Source organism: Ylistrum balloti, unplaced genomic scaffold, assembly GCF_031769215.1.
Source record: "Ylistrum balloti isolate Yb309-2 unplaced genomic scaffold, AGI_CSIRO_Ybal_v1 Utg370288, whole genome shotgun sequence".
Lineage (NCBI taxonomy): Eukaryota > Metazoa > Mollusca > Bivalvia > Pectinida > Pectinidae > Ylistrum > Ylistrum balloti.
The window spans coordinates 1,004,184-1,026,122 of record NW_026782219.1 but is presented as its reverse complement, the minus strand read 5'-3'; the positions used below and the strand labels follow the sequence as shown (position 1 = coordinate 1,026,122).

General features: G+C 35.5%; 1 protein-coding gene across 1 annotated transcript; it reads right to left on the bottom strand.

Annotated features, from left to right (window-relative positions):
• Nucleotides 1-4,073: 4,073 nt before the first annotated feature.
• On the bottom strand, nucleotides 4,074-9,623 carry LOC132552955 (protein amalgam-like). Its single transcript, XM_060217155.1, has 8 exons — nucleotides 9,563-9,623; nucleotides 8,814-8,959; nucleotides 8,044-8,263; nucleotides 6,643-6,803; nucleotides 5,714-5,825; nucleotides 5,302-5,449; nucleotides 4,738-4,886; nucleotides 4,074-4,297 (listed from the first exon to the last, which is right to left on the bottom strand). The coding sequence occupies exons 1-8, from the start codon at nucleotides 9,597-9,599 to the stop codon at nucleotides 4,179-4,181; spliced, it is 1,092 nt and encodes a 363-aa protein (XP_060073138.1). The 5' UTR covers nucleotides 9,600-9,623; the 3' UTR covers nucleotides 4,074-4,178.
• Nucleotides 9,624-21,939: the final 12,316 nt, after the last annotated feature.

Genomic DNA, 21,939 nt, shown 5'->3' with positions numbered 1-21,939 from the left:
TTAATACAAACCTTATTCGAACCTGTTGCTTGTTTTTTTTTTTTTTTTTTATGGGTTTTTTTTTTATTTTGTTTTTTGGTTGTTGTTTTTTTCCCGTTTTGTTTGAGGGCGAGTGTGTGTCGTTGAAATTGATTAACACGCACTAACGTGCATTCCACTGACGTAAAATACAATGAATTGATCGTTTACTTGTGTGTCATACATCACAATCAGACACCAAACTAGGCAATATGGGTCATTTTTCAATTCCAACCTTTACAATATTTTTCATGGTCATATATCACAATTGGGGGGAGGGGGTGAAGAGGGAGGAGACCGTGAAATATCGGTACTGCAAACAGTTTATTAAACCTCGAATGAAACTTTGAAACGTGCAGGTTCGATCCGTATTCGGGACGAATTGTTTCTTGGGGAAATAGGCTTGTTTATACTGTCTTGGCTGTGTCTGAATAAGACACTTCACCCTAATTCCACTGCATAACATGCGACGGACCTTCCTAATGTTGTTCAGCAGGCACACCACCAGGAACATTTGCCTCATAAACCCACCAGTTATAGGCTACATCAGTTAGGGACTGCATCAAAACTTTCACTTGCTAACTGTCCAAAGTTATATTTTGAATTTCAGTGCACCTGTTTGTAATTCATCAGCATTCCTATTCTGTTCGTTTAGTTTGATTGTTTGCCCTTTGTTTCAATTAATATCTAGACTTGGTTAAATTCAAACAGATGTTGTAGAATCTGTATTTCTTGTAAACATGGAACTGAATGATAAAGGAAAATTCTCGACAGGCGATCATCTTGGATTATGAAACTTCATTTTTCACGATCTCAAATTGAACAAGGTTTTCTTCCACAATTTTTAAATCTTCAAATACCATTCTCAGAAAACATGGACTATTACAATGTATCTTTGAAGGTTATTTTACATTTGGTAACAGTTGTCAGGGGTTCATTTCTTACAGATTTGTCAGGATGAAAGGAATGGTGATCAACTCCACTGTGACTCAAGGGAAGGTTTTTTTTTTATTTTGAAGCAAATGTGAGAACAAAACGACTGCCATGATCTTTCTGTTTTCTCTTACTTCTACCTGTTTAGTATTGTTCTTTCCCGGACAATCGTCTAGATGTGTAGTACATGTCTGACGGGTAATACTGCCTTGTGTACACATTAACAGAAGTGAATATTAGATTCCGAGTTCGATACAGAAGAGCAAGACAATAAAGGAAGCTGCATTATACTGCTGTTTCGCCCTTCTAGGACTTGTCAGTCTTATGTGACGACTGAGAAAAAATCCTAAGTGATTGAAAAAATGTAAAACTCTAAATGGGAAGGCGGCCTTTCATTCAATACATTTCGTAAATTTTCTTTCATCTGATCATTTTAGAACATTACGTACAATTCAAATGAATTAAAACCTGGCATGCAGGTTACCTCGGGGACTAAAAGTCCACCAGCAGTGCCTATCACCTGTGGTCTCATAGACTGTGAAAAAGACACACAAGTGAATAACACCTTTGAAGTTATAATAGATTAACTACATGTATTTCTAGAAAACAATTCCCAAAGATTTCAAATACACAAAATTTGTGTTTATTTTTGTATCATAAAGCATGAAAGAGAGAGGAAGAATATTTTGTGAAAATTATGATAATGATATCCCAGATTCGGGATCACTAAAAATGGTAAATTTTTGTAAGAACCCCAGTTATCCCCCTTTAGTGACCATGAGAGGGCCATCTCTAACCGCATACTGTTTACACGTAACAGTCACATAAGGTGATACGGATATTGGTGTAGGATGTTACGGACAGCTGGAAGACAAGACTAAAAGGGAACGGGTAAAATGTATTGGGAAAACAAAATCCCTTATCAACACTTTTGAAATAAACACAAATTTGAAATAAAATTTAGAAATCAAAAACAGGAAACTGACCCCATGGATTTGGATCACTTTATTTTTTAAATGATGAGTCATTCTGTTTGACAAATGATATGTTATACAGTACAAAATAATCACAACAGCTTCACAATTATTGACTTGTTAAGATGGCTACATATGGCTGGATGAATATTAAAAAATTAACAGTTCTATCATCTCAAACTTATAACACTTTGATTTTTTTTTGTTAATTTCAAGATTTTTTGTTTGAATTTTTCAAAATTAATCATATGATATCCCATAAAAACCACTTTATTTAGATTGTATAGAAAAAAAACTTCCAATTCCTTGCATTACAGCTATCATGGTATTTTAAACATCTTCATGAGCTATGTATGTCAGTTTTGACTATTCAATTCTAAACTAATATATCTACATTTGAAGTTTTAATTTCTCTGCAAATTGTAGATTCTTAAAGAATGTCAAAATTTCTTAAACTATTTCCACAAAATCAGACTTGTATTTTACAAAAGAAGATTTCGCCGAGGTAGGTAGGTGGAGCACAAACCTCTACTTTTTGAAATTAGCAAGAAAAAAAAAATCAAGCTATTGTGCATCTTATGAAGATTTGGTCCCGGATATATGACACTGTACACGTGTCATGAAAATAATGTAATATCTCTTCAGAGTACATTTTATTATGATGAAATATAAAAACATTATTGATAATTAGGAATGTTCCATTACATAAATGTTCATTTATAAAATATGACACTTCAAATCTTACCATTTTATGAACTATATACAAAAAGCACTCTTTACATATACAACTCTTTCACTCACCTTTCAAACATTCAAAATTTCATTATATAAATGTATATTGCATAATTACAAAGTAAGAAATACCTCTGAAATGTGTGTAGTTTGATATTTTTAGGCAGAATAAGTTTTTACGAAGATTTTATTTTTCAGAATTTATAAATGTCATTGATATTTTTTTAAATAGTAGCCTAGGTTGACATATATCTACATTAAGTAAATATACACCCCTTATAGTATATCCAGCTCATCTTTATCTCCAATGTCTTTTGGAACTCAGACACTTGAGTTTCAGGTTTATAATTTTCCTTAGGGGCTCATGCACATATTAAAATTTTTTCTTTATCTCAAAATAACGAGACATGTTAACTTTTTGAAATAGTATTTTGGAATCACATGAAAAAAATTGACGAAAAATGTTTGTCCTTTATTCTGCAAATAAAAAACTACATGACAGGTGAAAAATTCCTGAAAAAGTTTGCAAGGTAAATCTAAAGTTTTGAAATGGTAAAAAATATTCCTATATACAACCTATGATTATGTTGCTTAGAAAAATATAATTATATGGAGCTTTTTACAATATCTACAAATCTTAATATTCACAAAATTTGTTTACAACCAACTGACATGATTTTATCTATATACATATGGCTATGTGAAAGAAAGGATAGGTTTTTCTCTGGCATAACTAATGAATGATGTTTTGTTCAGAGAAATATGATAGAGAAGATTTCACTTCATAAATGAATGATTTTTAATAGATGTTCTTAAAATAAAACTTGAAATAAAAAACAAGTATTTCACTCTATTTTTTTCTAACAATTAGGATAAGTTTCCTCCCAATTTGACAAAACTTTTTAATACATTACTGCAAAAAATTAGTGTATATTTTGGTCAAAATATTATAATTTTATGATCACAAATATTAATCATTTTTGAAAATGTTACTTATTTCTGAGATGCATTACCACACATGACGTTATAGCTTGGAAGTTCCTGGTTATTAATATGAAACCTCCAGACTTGTTACGTGTAAACCTCCTGGAAACCTTATTAAGATTACTGAAGTACATACAGTTCTGGTATCCGACTACACACCAAGAAAAATATTTCTATAAATCTAGACAAATTACATGAAATTTATCGCTGTCTTAAAGTAGTGAATTGAAACCATATTCAATCTTATTGCAAAACTTGTCTTAAAATATGGATTAATTTTTTACTCCTTATCCAAATGAATAACTTGATAATTTTACAATTTACAAAGGAAATGAAATAAAAATTTATAGACCTGCAAAATTTTAGTTAAATTTTGTTAAATTTTAATTATAATTTAACATCATAAATTATTTTTGTCAGGTGACCCTTAACAATATAAAGTAAAATCACACTATGGATTACACCAGTAAATGGAACGGTGTAGAAGGAAGACAAATGCAGGGTGTCTGTGTACTGAGTTAAGTGACGTGATGGTGTTTACATTTTCTGTAGTAGACACACCAGCAGAAGCGTGAGAATTGTTGTGATGCTGACACTGAGAATACCGGCACCACTGCGGATTTGTCCTGTACTGTCTGGTGAGGGAGTATTTGATTCTGAAAAGAAGAAAAAATTTCATTAATCGACCTGAATTACAATATTGCGATATTTGTTATTTTTTGTAAAAAAAAATTCATCCATTTTCGATGAATCAAAATTTGAAAAAAAACTGAAATATTTTGTCATAGAAATGAACCTTTTTGCTTCAAAATTTTAGTTGCCAGTTAATCCTTAAAATTTGTACCACTTGAATTTGTCATTACAGTTAAAAATGCTATACAGTTGGTTGTTTCCTCTGGGATGGTCTTTTTGCTTTTTTGTGGTACGTTTATAAGACCATGTTAATTTTTGTCTGTGAAATAATGAAACACAAGTATAGTATGTAAGTTGTTCTTTCAACATTCAAAATTTTCATTCTTTATCATATTTTCTCTTTTGTTTTATTCAATTTACACACTGATAAAATTTTTAGAGTTCAGATTGTGTCTACACTTACGTTTCAGTTCTATCTGAGCCGGGGTAGAGTCACCCTTGATGTTGGAAGCCGTACAACTGTAGAGACCAAAATCTGAGAGCTGTACATTATAGATGGTGAGTTTGCTGAAGACACGGTCAGATGCTCCTTGGATATAAGTCACTTTGTAGCTAGAAAAACAAATACAACTCTGTTACCATATATTTAAATTCTCAATTCTTTTTTAACTAAAATAACAAACAGCTCTTACTACAATATTTTATGAGTTATTCCCCTTGACTAGTTACCATTACACTTTCACTTACCTATCAAGCTACACTCATCAACAAATTATGCAATAGTTCTAACATATTAGTAGACGTCATACAATATGACCTGAGATATCAAGGAGTCAACAAACTTTTTTTAACTAAAATTCAGGGGTGGGCTTATTACAGGACAATGAAAAAACAAAGGTTTAAAATTTTACAAAACAGAAATGGATTGACTTATTACCAGACATTGGCTCATTGTTGGACCAATATGCCAGGTAGTAGATACTTATGCTACCAGAAGTTTCCAATAAAATTCTTTATGTATACTTACTTGCTGCCTGTTACAGGTTTGCCAAGCTTTGTCCAAATAAACTCGCTCTCCTGCGGTATAGGGTAGCCTGCAGCCGTACATTCTAGATCTGTTCTGTACCCAACAGCCTGGGATACAATCCTACGCCGCTGTACTACACGAGGCTTGACTTCAAACAAAACATGAAAGTATACACACTATCTTCTTAGTTAATGATAGATATGTTTGATATGTCTTCCTATTATACTTTTTGTTAAAGTTATTGAATATTTAAAATATGATTTGTATGAAAAAAAAACTTTTTCACACCACAAAATGTGGTCATATGGCCAAACCTTAGCTTTTGTACCCATCATGATCACTTGAGATATTTAGACAAACTGAAATATGGCAGCTATTTTTATGTGTTAACTATCTTCATTTGTATACCTACAGACAACATTTATGACGACGATACGTGTGTCCTTTCCAGCATCATTCTGAGCAATACACTTGTAGGCCCCACGGTGACTTGGAGTGGCCAAACCCATGTTCATGGTAAAATCCTGAAGTACAAAATAATCATGATCAGCTGAGTAGGTATGAGATTTCATTCTTTTCATGCTTACCTAGGTAAGTAAATAATCATTTTTATTTAACATTGTAAACATAGGTTTTAAAGCGGGTTCCTTTGATGTCCCTGCTTCAGATTTGTCTCTGCCTTCATTAATGAAATATTTGAAAATATTTATTGTAACAATCATACAATGTACTGATATACTGACATACATCATAGTGACACACTGACCTATATTAAACTTACATACATTGTACTGACCTATATTGTACTTGCATACATCATAGTGACACACTGACCTATATTGTACTTACATACATTGTACTGACACACTGACCTACATTATTCTGAATATATTGTACTGACACACTGACCTACATTATTCTTGTGACCTTATTTAAACAAGAGTGCCATGGACACATTATATGCTGCCACAAAATATAAAGATCAAGATTGGTCCTTTTAATTATTGCTTTTAACATGTCTGTATACATAAGCTCAAAATGAAGTCTGTGAGACCAGTTAGCATAGCTGGAAGAGACAGGGGCCTGAGATCATAAATGGCATCAATCTTACAAAAATCAAAGAACCGAAAAATCGCCCCTTCATGCACATCTACCCATTGTAGTAGTGACATTGAGCAAGTTTTGTGAAAATCTGATGATTATTTTAGGAGGAGTTGTATTCACAAAAATGGACGGACGTACGGACGGACAGATGGAGATGACGCCAATATACGACCACCTGTGGCGGTGTATAAAAATTGTGTGTTCAGTACAATATTTGTGTGATTTTACTGTACTCACAGCGTGTTCAGCACCACCACTGGGTAGGAGACCTCCAGCAAGCCTCTGCCACTTCACCTTTGGAAATGGAACCCCAGTAGCATTACACCGGAGTGCCAATGGATTGCCTTCCTCGATCGTCATATCACTGTCAGTCAACAGGTCAAGGATCTTAGGTGGATCTGTAAAATATAAATAGTACTTAAGTAAAGCTTTTCTTTTTTGTTCATTTATTGGTATATAAACTGCATTTTTTACAGATATTTCAAATGACGTATGTTGGGGTATAATTTTGAAATATCTTTAAAGAAAATTCAAGTTTACACACCGGTTAACAACAAAAAGGGAATTTATTACATCTATTTTTTTGAGTTAAGCTACTTTATAATATAACAATCATTAAAATGTTATACACACTGACAGAACAGTCACTTCCATTTTGGCAGGAAATGTTGTAAGACTTGATGGTTGCTAAAGTGTTAAAAACATATATTTTGTTTGTAAAACCAAAATGAGAATACACACCAGAAATGTCAATATTCAGTATTGAACTTCATCAATCTTTCACATATGTTTGTAGGACCTTTCCCTTGTGACTTAAATCTGACACCAAGGATAGAAACATTTGGTGGCATGTACATAACTATTACAAATCCTTGCCTTATTGAAAGTATTTTGTTTGTCTTACATCATTTTCATTATTTGTCTTCAACCACCAAGACACTAATAGTTTCTACTCTACAAACATTTTAAATACTTCATGTTATGTAGTGTGAGATAAAGACAACAAAAACAAACTTGTGTATGTAAATAAGGGGACAACATATTGCCTTTATTTAATTCCTTTAATCACTCTATCCCTGTAGTGCATGTTCGTTGAAGTATTGAAATTTAGCTCAATAATTTGTCTAGAAAATCCTACTACCTAAATCCTCCTCTTGTTTTTGATTTCACATTAAACAAAGAGTTTATCAAACTCAGTTACACTTCTAATTCTCATACTACTAAACTTTTCTGCTACTAAAACTTTTATATTTTTTATGTTATGACACTAAATTCTCATTGTCTACTCACACAAGACAATAAAAAGTTGTTTTTTTTTTCATCGACATGGATAGTAAAAACTAGATCAAACTCTCCAACTTGATTTTATAACCCACTTCATACATCACTTGTCAAACTAGACCACATACCTCCTCTCCAGCAGTTCCCAAAAAGGGCATAACTTTCAAAAAAGGGGAGATAACTCAACCTGATATAGTTTTTTCACATCTACAATGTGTAAGGATTATAGCCAGCAAGAATCATTGATATCAATTCAGTAGTAGTTGGTACATTGTTGCATCTACTGATAGACGGACAACCTAATTCCAGAAATATTTGTAAGGTATAGTCTTATCAGGCTTTTCCAAGCTGGCTTACCTACAACCCGGATTGTACGCTCATCTCGAGCATATTTCTTGTCACCAATCAGGACCTGACAGACGTAACGAGAATTTGAGGCCCAAACTTGCACATTCTGGACTTTAAGACGCCAAGAAATGGCTGACGGTTGGTCAACCTGGTAACGGAAGGGATCCTTCGAATCTTGACCAACGGATATTGTGAAGGAGAATCCATCGGACACCAGTCTCCATTCCACCTAAACACAATATATACAACATCACAGATGTTAGAAACATATGATTTTATTAATGATGAGCTTTACTTAAGGTCAAAGGTAATAAATCACACTAAACTAATAGTCACAACAAACTGATTTTTTGGTCTCAGGGAGCAGCGTGTTTCATACATAACAACATATGAAATGTAAAATCCCACAAAATTGTAGTGTAAAATTTCCTAACAGAGCAGTAACACTGAGCATATACTATTGATATCCTAAATAGCACAAAAACACTTGCAAGATGACTGCCAACCTTATATAAATCATGTCTCTCATTTTATTTAAATTTTCTGTTTCCTGTGACAGACTCCCTTTTTTCTGATCACCCAGGATCAAATAGTCTTTTTCAGAGATTAGGGTCCTGAACATTATTTATATACATCCAAAAGTTACGCACATTCAAAATCGCTGGAGATAGCCTATATTTCTTATATTTTTAAACACGACTGAACAGCAATGGGCAGGGTTTGGATTATTACAATGTATGGGGTTATTGTAAGGATATTATGGGATGTCGTGTTCTTACCTCAGTATCCGCTTGTTTGTTGTGTACAACACATGTTAAGTAAGCATCTTTGTTTTTATTGATGACAATCTGTTTTGTACCATCAGGTAACTCTTTTGTAGCTGGGTTGGTGTCCTTGATTGTGACTTCTGGGTCGACACAAATGGCTATAACAAACCACAAATACTAATTACGATCACTGACTACATTACACTACAGTGGTGAATGTGAGGAATTGGGGGGAGGTGGGGGGGGGGCAAAGCTAAAGAGGATGTCAAGGATAATGTCTGTTGAGATTTCTACCTGTAATACTGAATGGTCTACCAAATAGTCTGTCTATTAATTTAGTGAGTTTATCTGTAAATACAATAAGGGTTTCCTGTATAAATACCCTCCCTACAAAAAGGATTTACCTATAGATACAGAGAATCTGGTCTTCTTGTAAATGAAGAAATGGTCAACCTGTAAACATGACAGGGTCTACCTATAAATACATACAGGTTCCACCTGTAAATCAATTGTTAATACAGAGATGGCCTACCTCTGTTGCCTATCAACAGATACAGACAGGGTCTACCATTAAGTACATAAAAGATATACTTGTACTATAACAGGGTTTTCTTATTTTACCAAAACCTGCATTAGAACATCCACTTCCGGAAGTATCTGAGTCATTTCATAGTAGTTTATACATACCTGTAGCTTTGATCTCACCTTTAACTGATTAATAATCATCGTCAAATATATTACAGTTGTGTGTTCTAACTTACCGACTGGTAAAAGCGCCAGTAATAATAGTCTAATCATTGTATACAATATATCTACTTCAGTACATAGCTGAAATTCTTCTCCAAGCTTTCAAACATGGACGCACACCTATGGACATGCGCAGAGGATGTTTACCTGTGCAGCGGACAGGTGAGTCACAGTCGCTGTCTGGAGAGTTATCTCCCGTCCCGTTTTGTGAGCGATAAGGAGAGTTACCTCCCCTGGATCGACTTTCATTTTGTGTAATTATTTCACATTGCATAATTATTCAATTGCAAAATAGCTTAGACTTAAAACTTTTATAGACGAATTTCCACAAATGTGTTATCATTGTTTCTTATTTCACCATAAGCACATGAATTGTAATTTTAATTTCCGATTTAAAAAAAAAACATTTGCTAATTTAGGGATTAAAAAAAATGATTTTTTGCATTAATTTCAACGATATTTGTAAAAGCTGGAAATTGGGACACAACTTTGTTTTTCTTCCTTATAAACACAATATGTATAAAAGAAAATCTGTCAAAATCTTAACAAACATACAAAAAAAGGAATTAATTACTTCATTTCAAATCGTAACGCCTTGATATCTTCATCGCTCAAAAATAACACATATTCAAAAACAGCAAACAGAGGTTTAGAATAATTGATTTTAATGTCACGATTAGTTAAAAAGAAAGACTTTTGGACGCTTCAATGCATCATCTATCTGATACCAATAATTACTCTTGTTTGTGCAGTGGAAACAAATGGACTGTTTTAGATTTCTAGTTATGTACATGTGTTGGTTGTTATTTCCTTGGAGATGTTCTCTGGGGAGATAAGTTTGTTGGTTTCAGCTTGAGACGTACACGTAAATATATTATATCATTGTAATAACGGTCTCTGTTGAATTATTTACTAGCTTTACATAAAATTACTTTAATTCTTCCAGACGTAGGAAACAAAAAAGCAATATTTTTCAGTCACATACACTCAAAGATTTTCTAAAAGGATAAAATTTATTTATTTATCTATTTATTTTTACAACAATTACTAAAAAAGTTATGAAATTATATCAATCACTGTAGTTGGCAAAGATATGTGTGCGCAAGGGAGGAAACTGGAGTAACCGGTGGAAATCAACGAGGTCAAGCGGATGACCCTCATACCTTTACACGTCCGTGCGGTGAATCGAACCCAGGACGTTTAGGTGTGCACAAAGATATTGACTTGGATTTGGTTTCATTTTGATGTTTGTGTCTTTTCCTTGCAACACAGATAAGTTCGTTACCGTGGAATAAATGCCTATACATATAAGAGCACAACACAAATGACATTCTTATTTTAAAAGGTATATAAACCGCCATTATGATCTCCAAGAGTTACTGCCCTTCGTTTCACTCAATCAGTCGAGAGGGGTTGTGGTTTAGTTCGACAAAGAGAGATAACTCTTGTTGGATTATTATTCACACGAGTACGATACCAGCGGACCTGCTGGGTAACCAATGAGAGAACAATCTAAATAGCATTTACGTCAGTTACGTTTAATCTATAAATAAAATGGTAGCATTCGTCCGAGAAATATCTAGCATTTTAATTGAAGTATAGTGTGTTGTACACCATTGTATCAGGTTTATTTTACCGCATAAGTAGGCAATATAATGTAATCGATTGTAACCCAGTAAGGAACAATACACAGGGTTATAGTTATATGTGTATGTTTGAAGCCATTGTAAAACATGTATTTGCAAAATTAAGTCACAAAAAATCTAGTTTGCGCCGAATAGAATACTTTCCCGTAGTGGCAAATGAACTTACCCAAGTCGAGTTTTTTTTCCTATTATTTCATTATATTTAATCGTGTCATTTTAATTTTAAGTCAAATTTCGAAGTATTTTCACCCAACTTTTCTTAATATTTCTGCTTAGTGTATTCATACCTTTCTTGGGTTAGATTTATGTTTTTTATGGGGAATTCGGGGATATCAACACCTGGGGATAGAGTTGGGCGATTAGGAAGTATTTTCACCCAACTTTTCTTAATATTTCTGCTTAGTGTATTCATACCTTTCTTGGGTTAGATTTATGTTTTTTATGGGGAATTCGGGGATATCAACACCTGGGGATAGAGTTGGGCGATTAGGAAGTTAAAAGGGTTGAAAGGTGAATGAAGGGAGAAGCAAGCCGAAAGGAAGCATCCACTAGCCAAGAAATCGGTAACTGAAAATAACAAACAAAACGTATAACTATGGATATCTCGTCATTAAGAATATCGACGTTGAATTTTCAATTTTTGTCTGGATGTTGAATGTGTCGTTGATTGTCTGGATGTTGAATGTGTCGTTGATTGTCTGGGTGTTGAATGTGTCATTGATTGTCTGGGTGTTGAATGTGTCATTAATTGTCTGGGTGTTGAATGTGTCATTGAGTCTGGATGTTGAATGTGTCATTGATTGTCTGGGTGTTGACTGTGTCATTGATTGAGTCAGTGAGTGTCTGGGTACCGTACGGTAACTACATGTAGATTGAGTCAGTGAGTGTCTGGGTACCGTACGGTGACTACATGTGGATTGAGTCGGTGAGTGTCTGGGTACCGTGTGGTGACTACATGTGGATTGAATCAGTGTGTGTCTTGGTTACGTACGCTTACTACATGTGGATTGAGTCGGTGAGTGTCTGGGAATTGTACTTTGACAACATGTGGATTGAGTCAGTGAGTGTCTGGGTACCGTGTGGTGACTACATGTGGATTGAGTCGGTGAGTGTCTTGGTTACGTGCGGTGACTACATGTGGATTGAGTCAGTGTGTGTCTTGGTTACGTACGCTTACTACATGTGGATTGAGTCAGTGAGTGTTTAGGTACCGTACGGTGACTACATGTGGATTGAGTCAGTGTGTGTCTGGGTACCGTACGGTGACTACATGTGGATTGAGTCAGTGAGTGTCTGGGTACCGTACGGTGACTACATGTGGATTGAGTCAGTGAGTGTCTGGGTACCGTACGGTGACTACATGTGGATTGAGTCAGTGAGTGTCTGGGTACCGTACGGTGACTACATGTGGATTGAGTCAGTGAGTGTCTGGGTACCGTACGGTGACTACATGTGGATTGAGTCAAAGAGACTGTTGAGGTTAATCACGGTATACGTACTTGTGAACTGAGGCAGAGAGAGAGAGAGAGAGAGAGAGAGAGAGAGAGAGAGAGAGAGAGAGAGAGAGACAGTCTGGGTGTTGTATCAGGTATTGTCGCTTGAACACAAGGGGGCATGATTATTGAGTGTGTAGATGTTGTGATGTTGAGATGTTGTTTTTCACGAGGCGAGAGTAGATCTGTATGGATAAAGTATATAGCGTCTCACTAAATATTCTCGACCCCAATCGGATGTCATCACTCTACCGTCAGACCAAGTGAAATGAAGGGAGGTAACTCTGGAAGATCAGAATGCTCACTAAGACGTATTGAAGCAATATTTCTATAACTTAGTGATCATCAGCTTTGAGGATTTTTTTCCGCCTTCCGCAGTTTATTACAACGTATTTGTTGATCTGTCAGTCTTTAATCTCTCCTGTCATCACGGATATATGGAGAGTAACAAGTTATTCCAAAAGTGTTTCCCTTGAATCACAGGAGACCAAGTCTCCATTTCGTTTAATGTTTACTTCAGTCGTACATTAGTGTAAGGGAGCACACGTTCTTGCTCCCTGCTGTTATATATGGCTGGTCCAGATGCACATTTAAGTGTATAGCGGCTGACTTGCACGTGTTATGCACGTGGCGTATACGGCGTATGTAATGGAGAGAGTACGTTAGGGAGGTTATAGCTGTGGCACCGTAGAATTTAGATGTTTAACCTAACATTGTTCTCCTGGCAGTGACGGGTTAATGTCATGATTGTGTAAGAGACTTCCTGTAATCCGCATATTGCTGATAGAGTTTAAATAACTTTTGACTATACTGTCCCTATCATCATTTCCACGTACAGTCATAAGCTTCTGTTTTTAGGTGTCATGTGTACACCCTTCTAAGAGCGGTTAGTTCCGATGGCTGACCTTGACGGCCATCATCTTATTCATCTGTCACACAGCTTGGATTTATATCGACACTGGATCAAACAATATTGTTTCAGTATGGAAATAGCATTTATGACACTGTAATTGACAAAAGACCTTTTTCATATGATCAAACGTCATAGGACCACAAATGCAGCGCTGTTCAATGCTGAAATGACCCTGAAAGACTACATACGGACATAGGAAACTGATTAACATAACAAACGTGGTACACTTTTAATTACATGTATATTGCTAGAACAATGGTCACGTGACAACGTACATGCCCTACCAAGCACCACGTGAAATTCGCCTATCTTAACCTCTAGTGTTTAACCTTAGCTATGTCCTTGGCTCCATTTAAAAGAACTTTGGTCGACTTCGGAAAATCATCTCACACTAAATATTTCCCACAGGAAAGTGTTGATATAACTGTAGTTACGGATAACATCACACTATGGAAAATGTCCCTAAATTAAAACTGTGGTCTGGAACACTCCTAACAAACGTCATTTCGTGTCAGCGTGAGGTAGACACGTGACGTGTGTCATTGAGGAGAGCATTCATCTTACTGTCTTAGCGACATTCAGGGACGTCCAAGGTTAATTCTACGTCAGTAGAGAAGAGTTTATACACTGACATGTTAATTTAGATTTACCTGTCGCGTGTGGCTGCATACATACATAAATATATGTAATGAACATGTGGATTGATAGTGAAAGTGACCGTCTGAAACGCTACCTGCATTCCCCTAGAACATGTATTATAGACCTACAGCAACAACGTGCGTTGTCTGATACTGGAAACTACACCTCATTTAAGAGATAAATAAAACTATTGACGGTAAATTATTTTAACAAACTTATTTATTTTGTTGATTTTAAATTATACGTTTTACGTCCGTTACATCTGTAGCTAAGTATGTGTGTCCGTAACTTTTGTGACTAAATATATGTGTCCTTTACTTATGTGACTACGTTTATACGTCCGTTACATCTGTGGCTAAGTATGTGTGTCCGTAACTTTTGTGACTAAACATATGTGTCCGTTACTTATATGACTATGTATAAACGTGCGTTACATGTGTGGCTAAGTATATGTGTCCGTTACTTATGTGACTACGTTTATACGTCCGTTACATCTGTGACTAAGTATATGTGTCCGTTACTTGTGTGACTACGTATATACGTCCGTTACATGTGTGGCTAAGTATATATGTCCGTTACTTATATGACTACGTTTATACGTCCGTTAGATCTGTGGCTAAATATATGTGTTCGTTACTGATGTGGCTACGTTTATACGTCCGTTACATGTGTGGCTACGTTTATACGTCCGTTACATCTGTGGCTAAGTATATGTGTCCGTTACTTGTATGACTACGTTTAAACGTCCGTTACATGTGTGGCTATGTATATACGTCCGTTACATCTGTGACTAAGTATATGTGTCCGTTATTTGTGTGACTACGTTTAAACGTCCGTTACATGTGTGGCTATGTATATACGTCCGTTACATCTGTGACTAAGTATATGTGTCCGTTACTTGTGTGATTATTTATATACGTCCGTTACATGTGTGACTAAGTATATGTGTCCGTTACTTGTGTGATTATTTATATACGTCCGTTACATGTGTGACTAAGTATATGTGTTCGTTTTTGTGTGACTATGTATATACGTCCGTTACATATGTGGCTAAGTATATGTGCCCGTTACTTTTGTGACTACGTTTATACGTCCGTTACATCTGTGACTAAGTATATGTGTCCGTTTCTTGTGTGACTACGTATATACGTCCGTTACATGTGTGACTAAGTATATACGTCCGTTACACCTGTGACTAAGTATATGTGTCCGTTTTTGTGTGACTATGTATATACGTCCGTTACATATGTGACTAAGTAAATGTGAACGTTACTTGTGTGACTACGTTTATACGTCCGTTAGATCTGTGGCTAAATATATGTGTCCGTTACTTTTGTGACTACGTTTATACGTCCGTTACATCTGTGACTAAGTATATGTGTCCGTTTCTTGTGTGACTACGTATATACGTCCGTTACATGTGTGACTAAGTATATACGTCCGTTACATCTGTGACTAAGTATATGTGTCCGTTACTTGTGTGACTACGTATATACGTCCGTTACATGTGTGGCTAAGTATATGTGTCCGTTACTTATATGACTACGTTTATACGTCCGTTAGATCTGTGGCTAAATATATGTGTTCGTTACTGATGTGGCTACGTTTATACGTCCGTTACATGTGTGACTACGTTTATACGTCCGTTACATCTGTGGCTAAGTATATGTGTCCGTTACTTGTATGACTACGTTTAAACGTCCGTTACATATGTGGCTATGTATATACGTCCGTTACATCTGTGACTAAGTATATGTGTCCGTTATTTGTGTGACTACGTTTAAACGTCCGTTACATCTGTGACTAAGTATATGTGTCCGTTACTTGTGTGATTATTTATATACGTCCGTTACATGTGTGACTAAGTATATGTGTCCGTTACTTGTGTGATTATTTATATACGTCCGTTACATGTGTGACTAAGTATATGTGTCCGTTTTTGTGTGACTATGTATATACGTCCGTTACATATGTGGCTAAGTATATGTGCCCGTTACTTTTGTGACTACGTTTATACGTCCGTTACATCTGTGACTAAGTATATGTGTCCGTTTCTTGTGTGACTACGTATATACGTCCGTTACATGTGTGACTAAGTATATACGTCCGTTACACCTGTGACTAAGTATATGTGTCCGTTTTTGTGTGACTATGTATATACGTCCGTTACATATGTGACTAAGTAAATGTGAACGTTACTTGTGTGACTACGTTTATACGTCCGTTAGATCTGTGGCTAAATATATATGTCCGTTACTTATATGACTACGTTTATACGTCCGTTACATGTGTGACTATGTATATACGTCCGTTACATCTGTGACTAAGTATATGTGTCCGTTACTTGTGTGACTACGTTTAAACGTCCGTTACATCTTTGACTCAGTATATGTGTCCGTTACATGTGTGACTACGTTTAAACGTCCGTTACATCTTTGACTCAGTATATGTGTCCGTTACATGTGTGACTACGTTTATACGTCCGTTACATCTGTGGCTAAGTATATGTGTCCGTTACTTTTGTGACTATGTATATATGTCCGTTACATCTGTGACTAAATATATATGTCCGTTACATGTGTGGCTAAGTATATGTGTCTGTTACTTTTATGGCTACGTATATATGTCCGTTACATGTGTGGCTAGGTGTCCGTTATATGTGTGGCTACGTATATATGTCCGTTACACGTGTGGCTAGGTGTTCGTTACTTGTGTGTCTAAGAATACGCATTGCTTACTTTCACGCCTATGTTTACGGATACGCGTCCATTATTTGTGTGACTGTGACTATGATGTATAAATAATATCAGCGTGTAAATTCTGTACCATACAAAACGATAAAGTCGGGTTTGACACAGGGAGGTATATTTACGTCCCTGGTTTTACGTTATCACTAGACTGTAAACATAAAACGACGGATTAGAAGGATTCGCAGTGTTGACTTTGCTATTATACGTGTTAACAGGTGTTGTGTTGTCTCACCTGTCCGCCAGGGGACCATTGTTATAGATAAAACTCCCCGGTCTGTGTTAAGGGCCGTCTCATAGTATGAAAGGGCTGTCGTGACATACGCGACAAATCTAAGGTGTTCCGACTTTGAAAGACGTACTTTACTGAGTATACAATAGTCTGTGACGCTTCCGGGGTATTTTCGGTTTAAAATATGCAATGCAAATCCGATTTTAGCAGACATTCAAACCATATCAACAACTTGATATTAATTAGTGATAATTTGCTCGTTTCTTCATTAGGTTTTTATTAAACTGCATGTCAGAGGAGAGACTAACTATTTTAAAAGTGGAGCCAGTTATACAAGTCTATAGTTTTATAAAGTATTGTCTGGCTAAATTCCTTAATTAGTTTATCACTGTCTTGTCAGAATAAGACATATTTATAAACTTGAAATAAAAACTAATGAACTATTTAAAACTAATAACAATGGTCAGTCTGTGACACCAGCAACAGAACATATATCGAGCCAAATATTTTTTAAGTCGTAAAACTTGGAGACGGGCGAAAACTATGCCAGTTACGAGTTTGATGTGAAACATTCCCCTAATGTTGTTTAGTCCTAGAACATAAATTCATAACCCTTCGTGCCTTGTCACATGATGTTGATCACGTGTCTTCGAATCCTCGCTGTAAACGATAATAATTAACAGACCGCTCCCTGGGCCCTTGGTGAGTTCGTTTTGACACGTAATTGTTGACTCGCTCGCTTTGTGACGTAACTTTGGGCAACCTGTCGTAAATAATTCGGCTTTGGATGGCATCCTTTGTCCTAAGGTAAATAGATAAAAATCAGCCCACGGCCAAACTGACCAATAACACTGACCACGTCCGCACAACAAGTGGAAAGACGTAAAACACATAGAGGCTTTCGTTACGTCACGCTTTAGTCGGCGTCTGGGACAACATATTCCAATCCGAGATACAAGAGATCACCCGTAGCCTGTGATATCAGAATTATCTGGCTTGTCGTGTTATCACGGACTGGTTAAGATTTAAGTAGATAACACAAGACTACCATTTGTTTATTCGCAAAGACTCCGTATTTTAAGCCCCTGCCCAACAAGTATGTTATACAGAATGGTGGGGAGGTTCCTACACACATTTGGCTCCTCTTCCTGGCCTGCCCTATTATAATTTTGATAAGTATTTTTAAACATCCCCCGACCCCACATTTACTGATCTACGTGTTCACGTGGAATGTGTGTCTATTTTAACGTCATGTGGTCGTGAAAACTTAGTTTACAAAACGCATGAAAAAAATTGGGTCACGCAACATCATGTTTGATAACACTTTATTTAACTATGTGACTATTTTTTTATATCATCCCAAAAATAGGTCGCTGCGACTCAATTTGAAATTTGAATTCCTGTGATATGAAGCCAGTCATTAAACATTATTAATCCAAAAATTACGAAAAAATAAAATACAGTATTAAAACTAAATTTCATACAAATATTGTAAGTTCTGGAAACTAAGACTCGTTCTGTTGGTGGCTGGTTGTCATTACAGCCAGAATAAAACGACAGCATACAGTTGAAGTGGGATCGACCGGCCAAATGACATACGAGGGTTACATTGCCCTGTTGCCTTACGTGTTATATATAAGAGAGCGGTCAAGAAGCATTGTTAGCTTGAAACTGAAGACCGGCCATGAGAAATTGTTAAGTAACATTGTTGTACGTGTTGAATTATAACGAACGTGAATAATTCCAATGTGAGAATAATCTTTAGAACGAAAAAAAAAATGTTGGAGTGTTTATTGTAGTATCTTTAATATCGATCATAACTGGTAACATTAAATATATCACCGTTTCTAGTATATCTTAAAGGTCAACGTGAGAAATAGGAAAGGGCAGCCAAATCTGTAATTATTTTGAAAAAAAAACACTCGGAGAAACAAACAAAAAACAAAACATAAATGCCCCCATCTAAGTCATATGACCCCCCCCCCCCCCCCCCACACACACACACACCTTCCTCACTCTTCCGCTTCATATGCTTTATAAACGGATGTTGAATTCACAATGTCATGAAATATGAGTTTAACCTGTCAGCCTACTGTACATACATCTTTAATTCCGGGCTTCTATTCTCCCAGACCCGATAGGATACAGTATAATTTACATGATACAAAGCTAACAAAATAACCAACAGGTGCTTTATTATCTACACGGCTAGTATAAATACATATTCAAGTGTTTATGTACCGATACGACATCATAAATCTACTTGTAAAATATAACATCAACGAAAGTGTAGTAATTACCTTTTAATTAGCATAATTAATCGTATATATAAAACCTGTATGCCTAAATATGGAGTAAAAAGAGGTTTCATGTGATGGAGATCGGGGATGCTCGAGATTCACCTAACCGAATTAGCTGTATCCATGTCATTACACTCGCGTGACCTGTAAATGCCGTATACTGAGATGAACCGGGATTCGAACCCGGGTTCTCTGATTCATCAACATTGAATTGTCTCTCCAGTTGTATTGATAAAGAAATGATAGAATATTTACAAAGTGTGTTATGAATATAAATTTCCATTTTTTAGTCTGTCAACAACTTTTTGATTTAAGAACGAAATATTTAATGCGTTATTTAAGAATTTCCCATAGTGTATGTAAGCTCATTCTGTGTCGAAGTGCACTAAATATTACGATATAAAATGTGATTTTGGAAGCTGATCTAACATTAAGCTTGCGAGTGCTCATTCGCCTATGCCCGTTATTTGCATTATGTAACCTGTATAGAGCATATTAAAAAAAATAACTGATGAAGTTTGATGTGATTAAAGCGCTTGAACTGTCAGAAGGTTACACCGAAAAATTCTATCACTAAAATGGTAATTTAATAACAATTTTCACATTCAATATCATGTTATTGATATATGATATACAAAATAAACATAATTAATAAAAAAAAAACCTGAATATCAGTAACAACAGAATAAATGTGAATATTGACATTAAGTTATCATTTTATGACATAAATTTTCGGTCTTTCAGACAGCTATTTACAACACTGACTCCGTTTATCAAGTAAAAGCGATAAAGACAATGAAATAACGATGTCAATGTATTCAAATAGTGACTTTAATCAGTATCCAACTATCATAGCGACGGACGCTTCATCTTTTGGAGCTACTTTGTCACTCCATAAAGTTCGTCTCGCTACTACATTTGAATGGAATCGTGAAATTTTATCGCGAGTGAGAGAGCATGACGTCTGAATCCGTATCAGGACGCCAAAGCACCATTGACGATGTCAACTCATTGATAGTGCAGCCTTTTAACAGTTTTAAAAACGTTCACGAGCTATTAAGAATACTGGTATTTTCACAAGAAAATGGTTCAGCTAGGTTGCCAACAAATATTAATTGAAGTTACACATTCATGATTCAAAGTACATGCATAAAAAGAATGACTTCTGTATCAAATTTGTTTAACAATTGTTCTTTGTAATTAGGTTTTAATGATAATCTCAAACCTTTACAACCTGTGGCAATTCAATATAATACCAAACATTCAGATCAACTCACAGGGACCTGCTAAGATTTCCTAACAATACGGTTAATACTTACGTGTTAATGTATTACTAACCATGGGATAAGGAATTTGTGTCAAGCCCCTGTGTGTGAACTAGATAACACAGACGCACCGGATTGTTCCACTAATCGTGATTATCATTTCGTGATAACATCAGAAAGAATTCGTCCAGAAACAATAACGAGTTGTATCAAACATTTAACTAACCACGCGCCATTGTTGTAATCTATGTTAAACGTAGTTTTAACGAACAATCACCATTGTGTTACAATGTGTAGACACCTTGTAGTACAACGATGGTCATGTTCCATTAAAAAAAAATAAAATAAAAGCTGACCGATAATATTTTACATGATTAGGTAAAGAAGATAATTAGAGACAATTTCATGTATTTATTAAATGGATAATTTCGTTTGATAAGTGTATTTTTAACATAAAAACCAGATAATTGAATATCATAAACAGGCATTTAATAATCAAAGTTGAAAAATAGTATTATTGTGACAACTCATGGGGGAAATTATTTTTTGTTTACAAAGCCTCCTTAAAGCAACTGGCTACCTCGATGAACAACATACGGAAGGCCGTCGCCTGTTGCCTAAAGAGTGAATTCTCTTGCGCAAGGACACAACCACTTCACTAACAAGTCAAAGATAAATTGATTTATCGATTTAATTCATGTTTATTTACCTTTATAAAACGATTGACCAGAAATACCAAACTAATATATTTACATTACAATATTTCTATTAATGATGGTAGTGTCCATAAATGCATTATATTCATTGTCTTAGCCGGTAGTGTTTATCAATGTTTGATATTCTAAATTCAGAAAGTGTTGTATACTTAGGCAATTAGTGAAAGTCAACCCCCTACCCCACCCCCACCCCCACCCCCACCCCCTCTCCCATTTGTGGACTGCTAAATTGTTGACATTTTGTCTCTGCTGTCAATATTGTTCAATCTTCCAGATTCCATCTTAAATGATTATTAATCTAAAGTTTCCAAATTTTTTATCTATCTTCGTCACTTAAAATCACCGCACCATTTCTGTATCAACGTGCCTAATATATTACGTTATTAAATACTGGACAGTATCGAGTAGAAAACATTATGTCTCGTCACGCATTCTTGTCA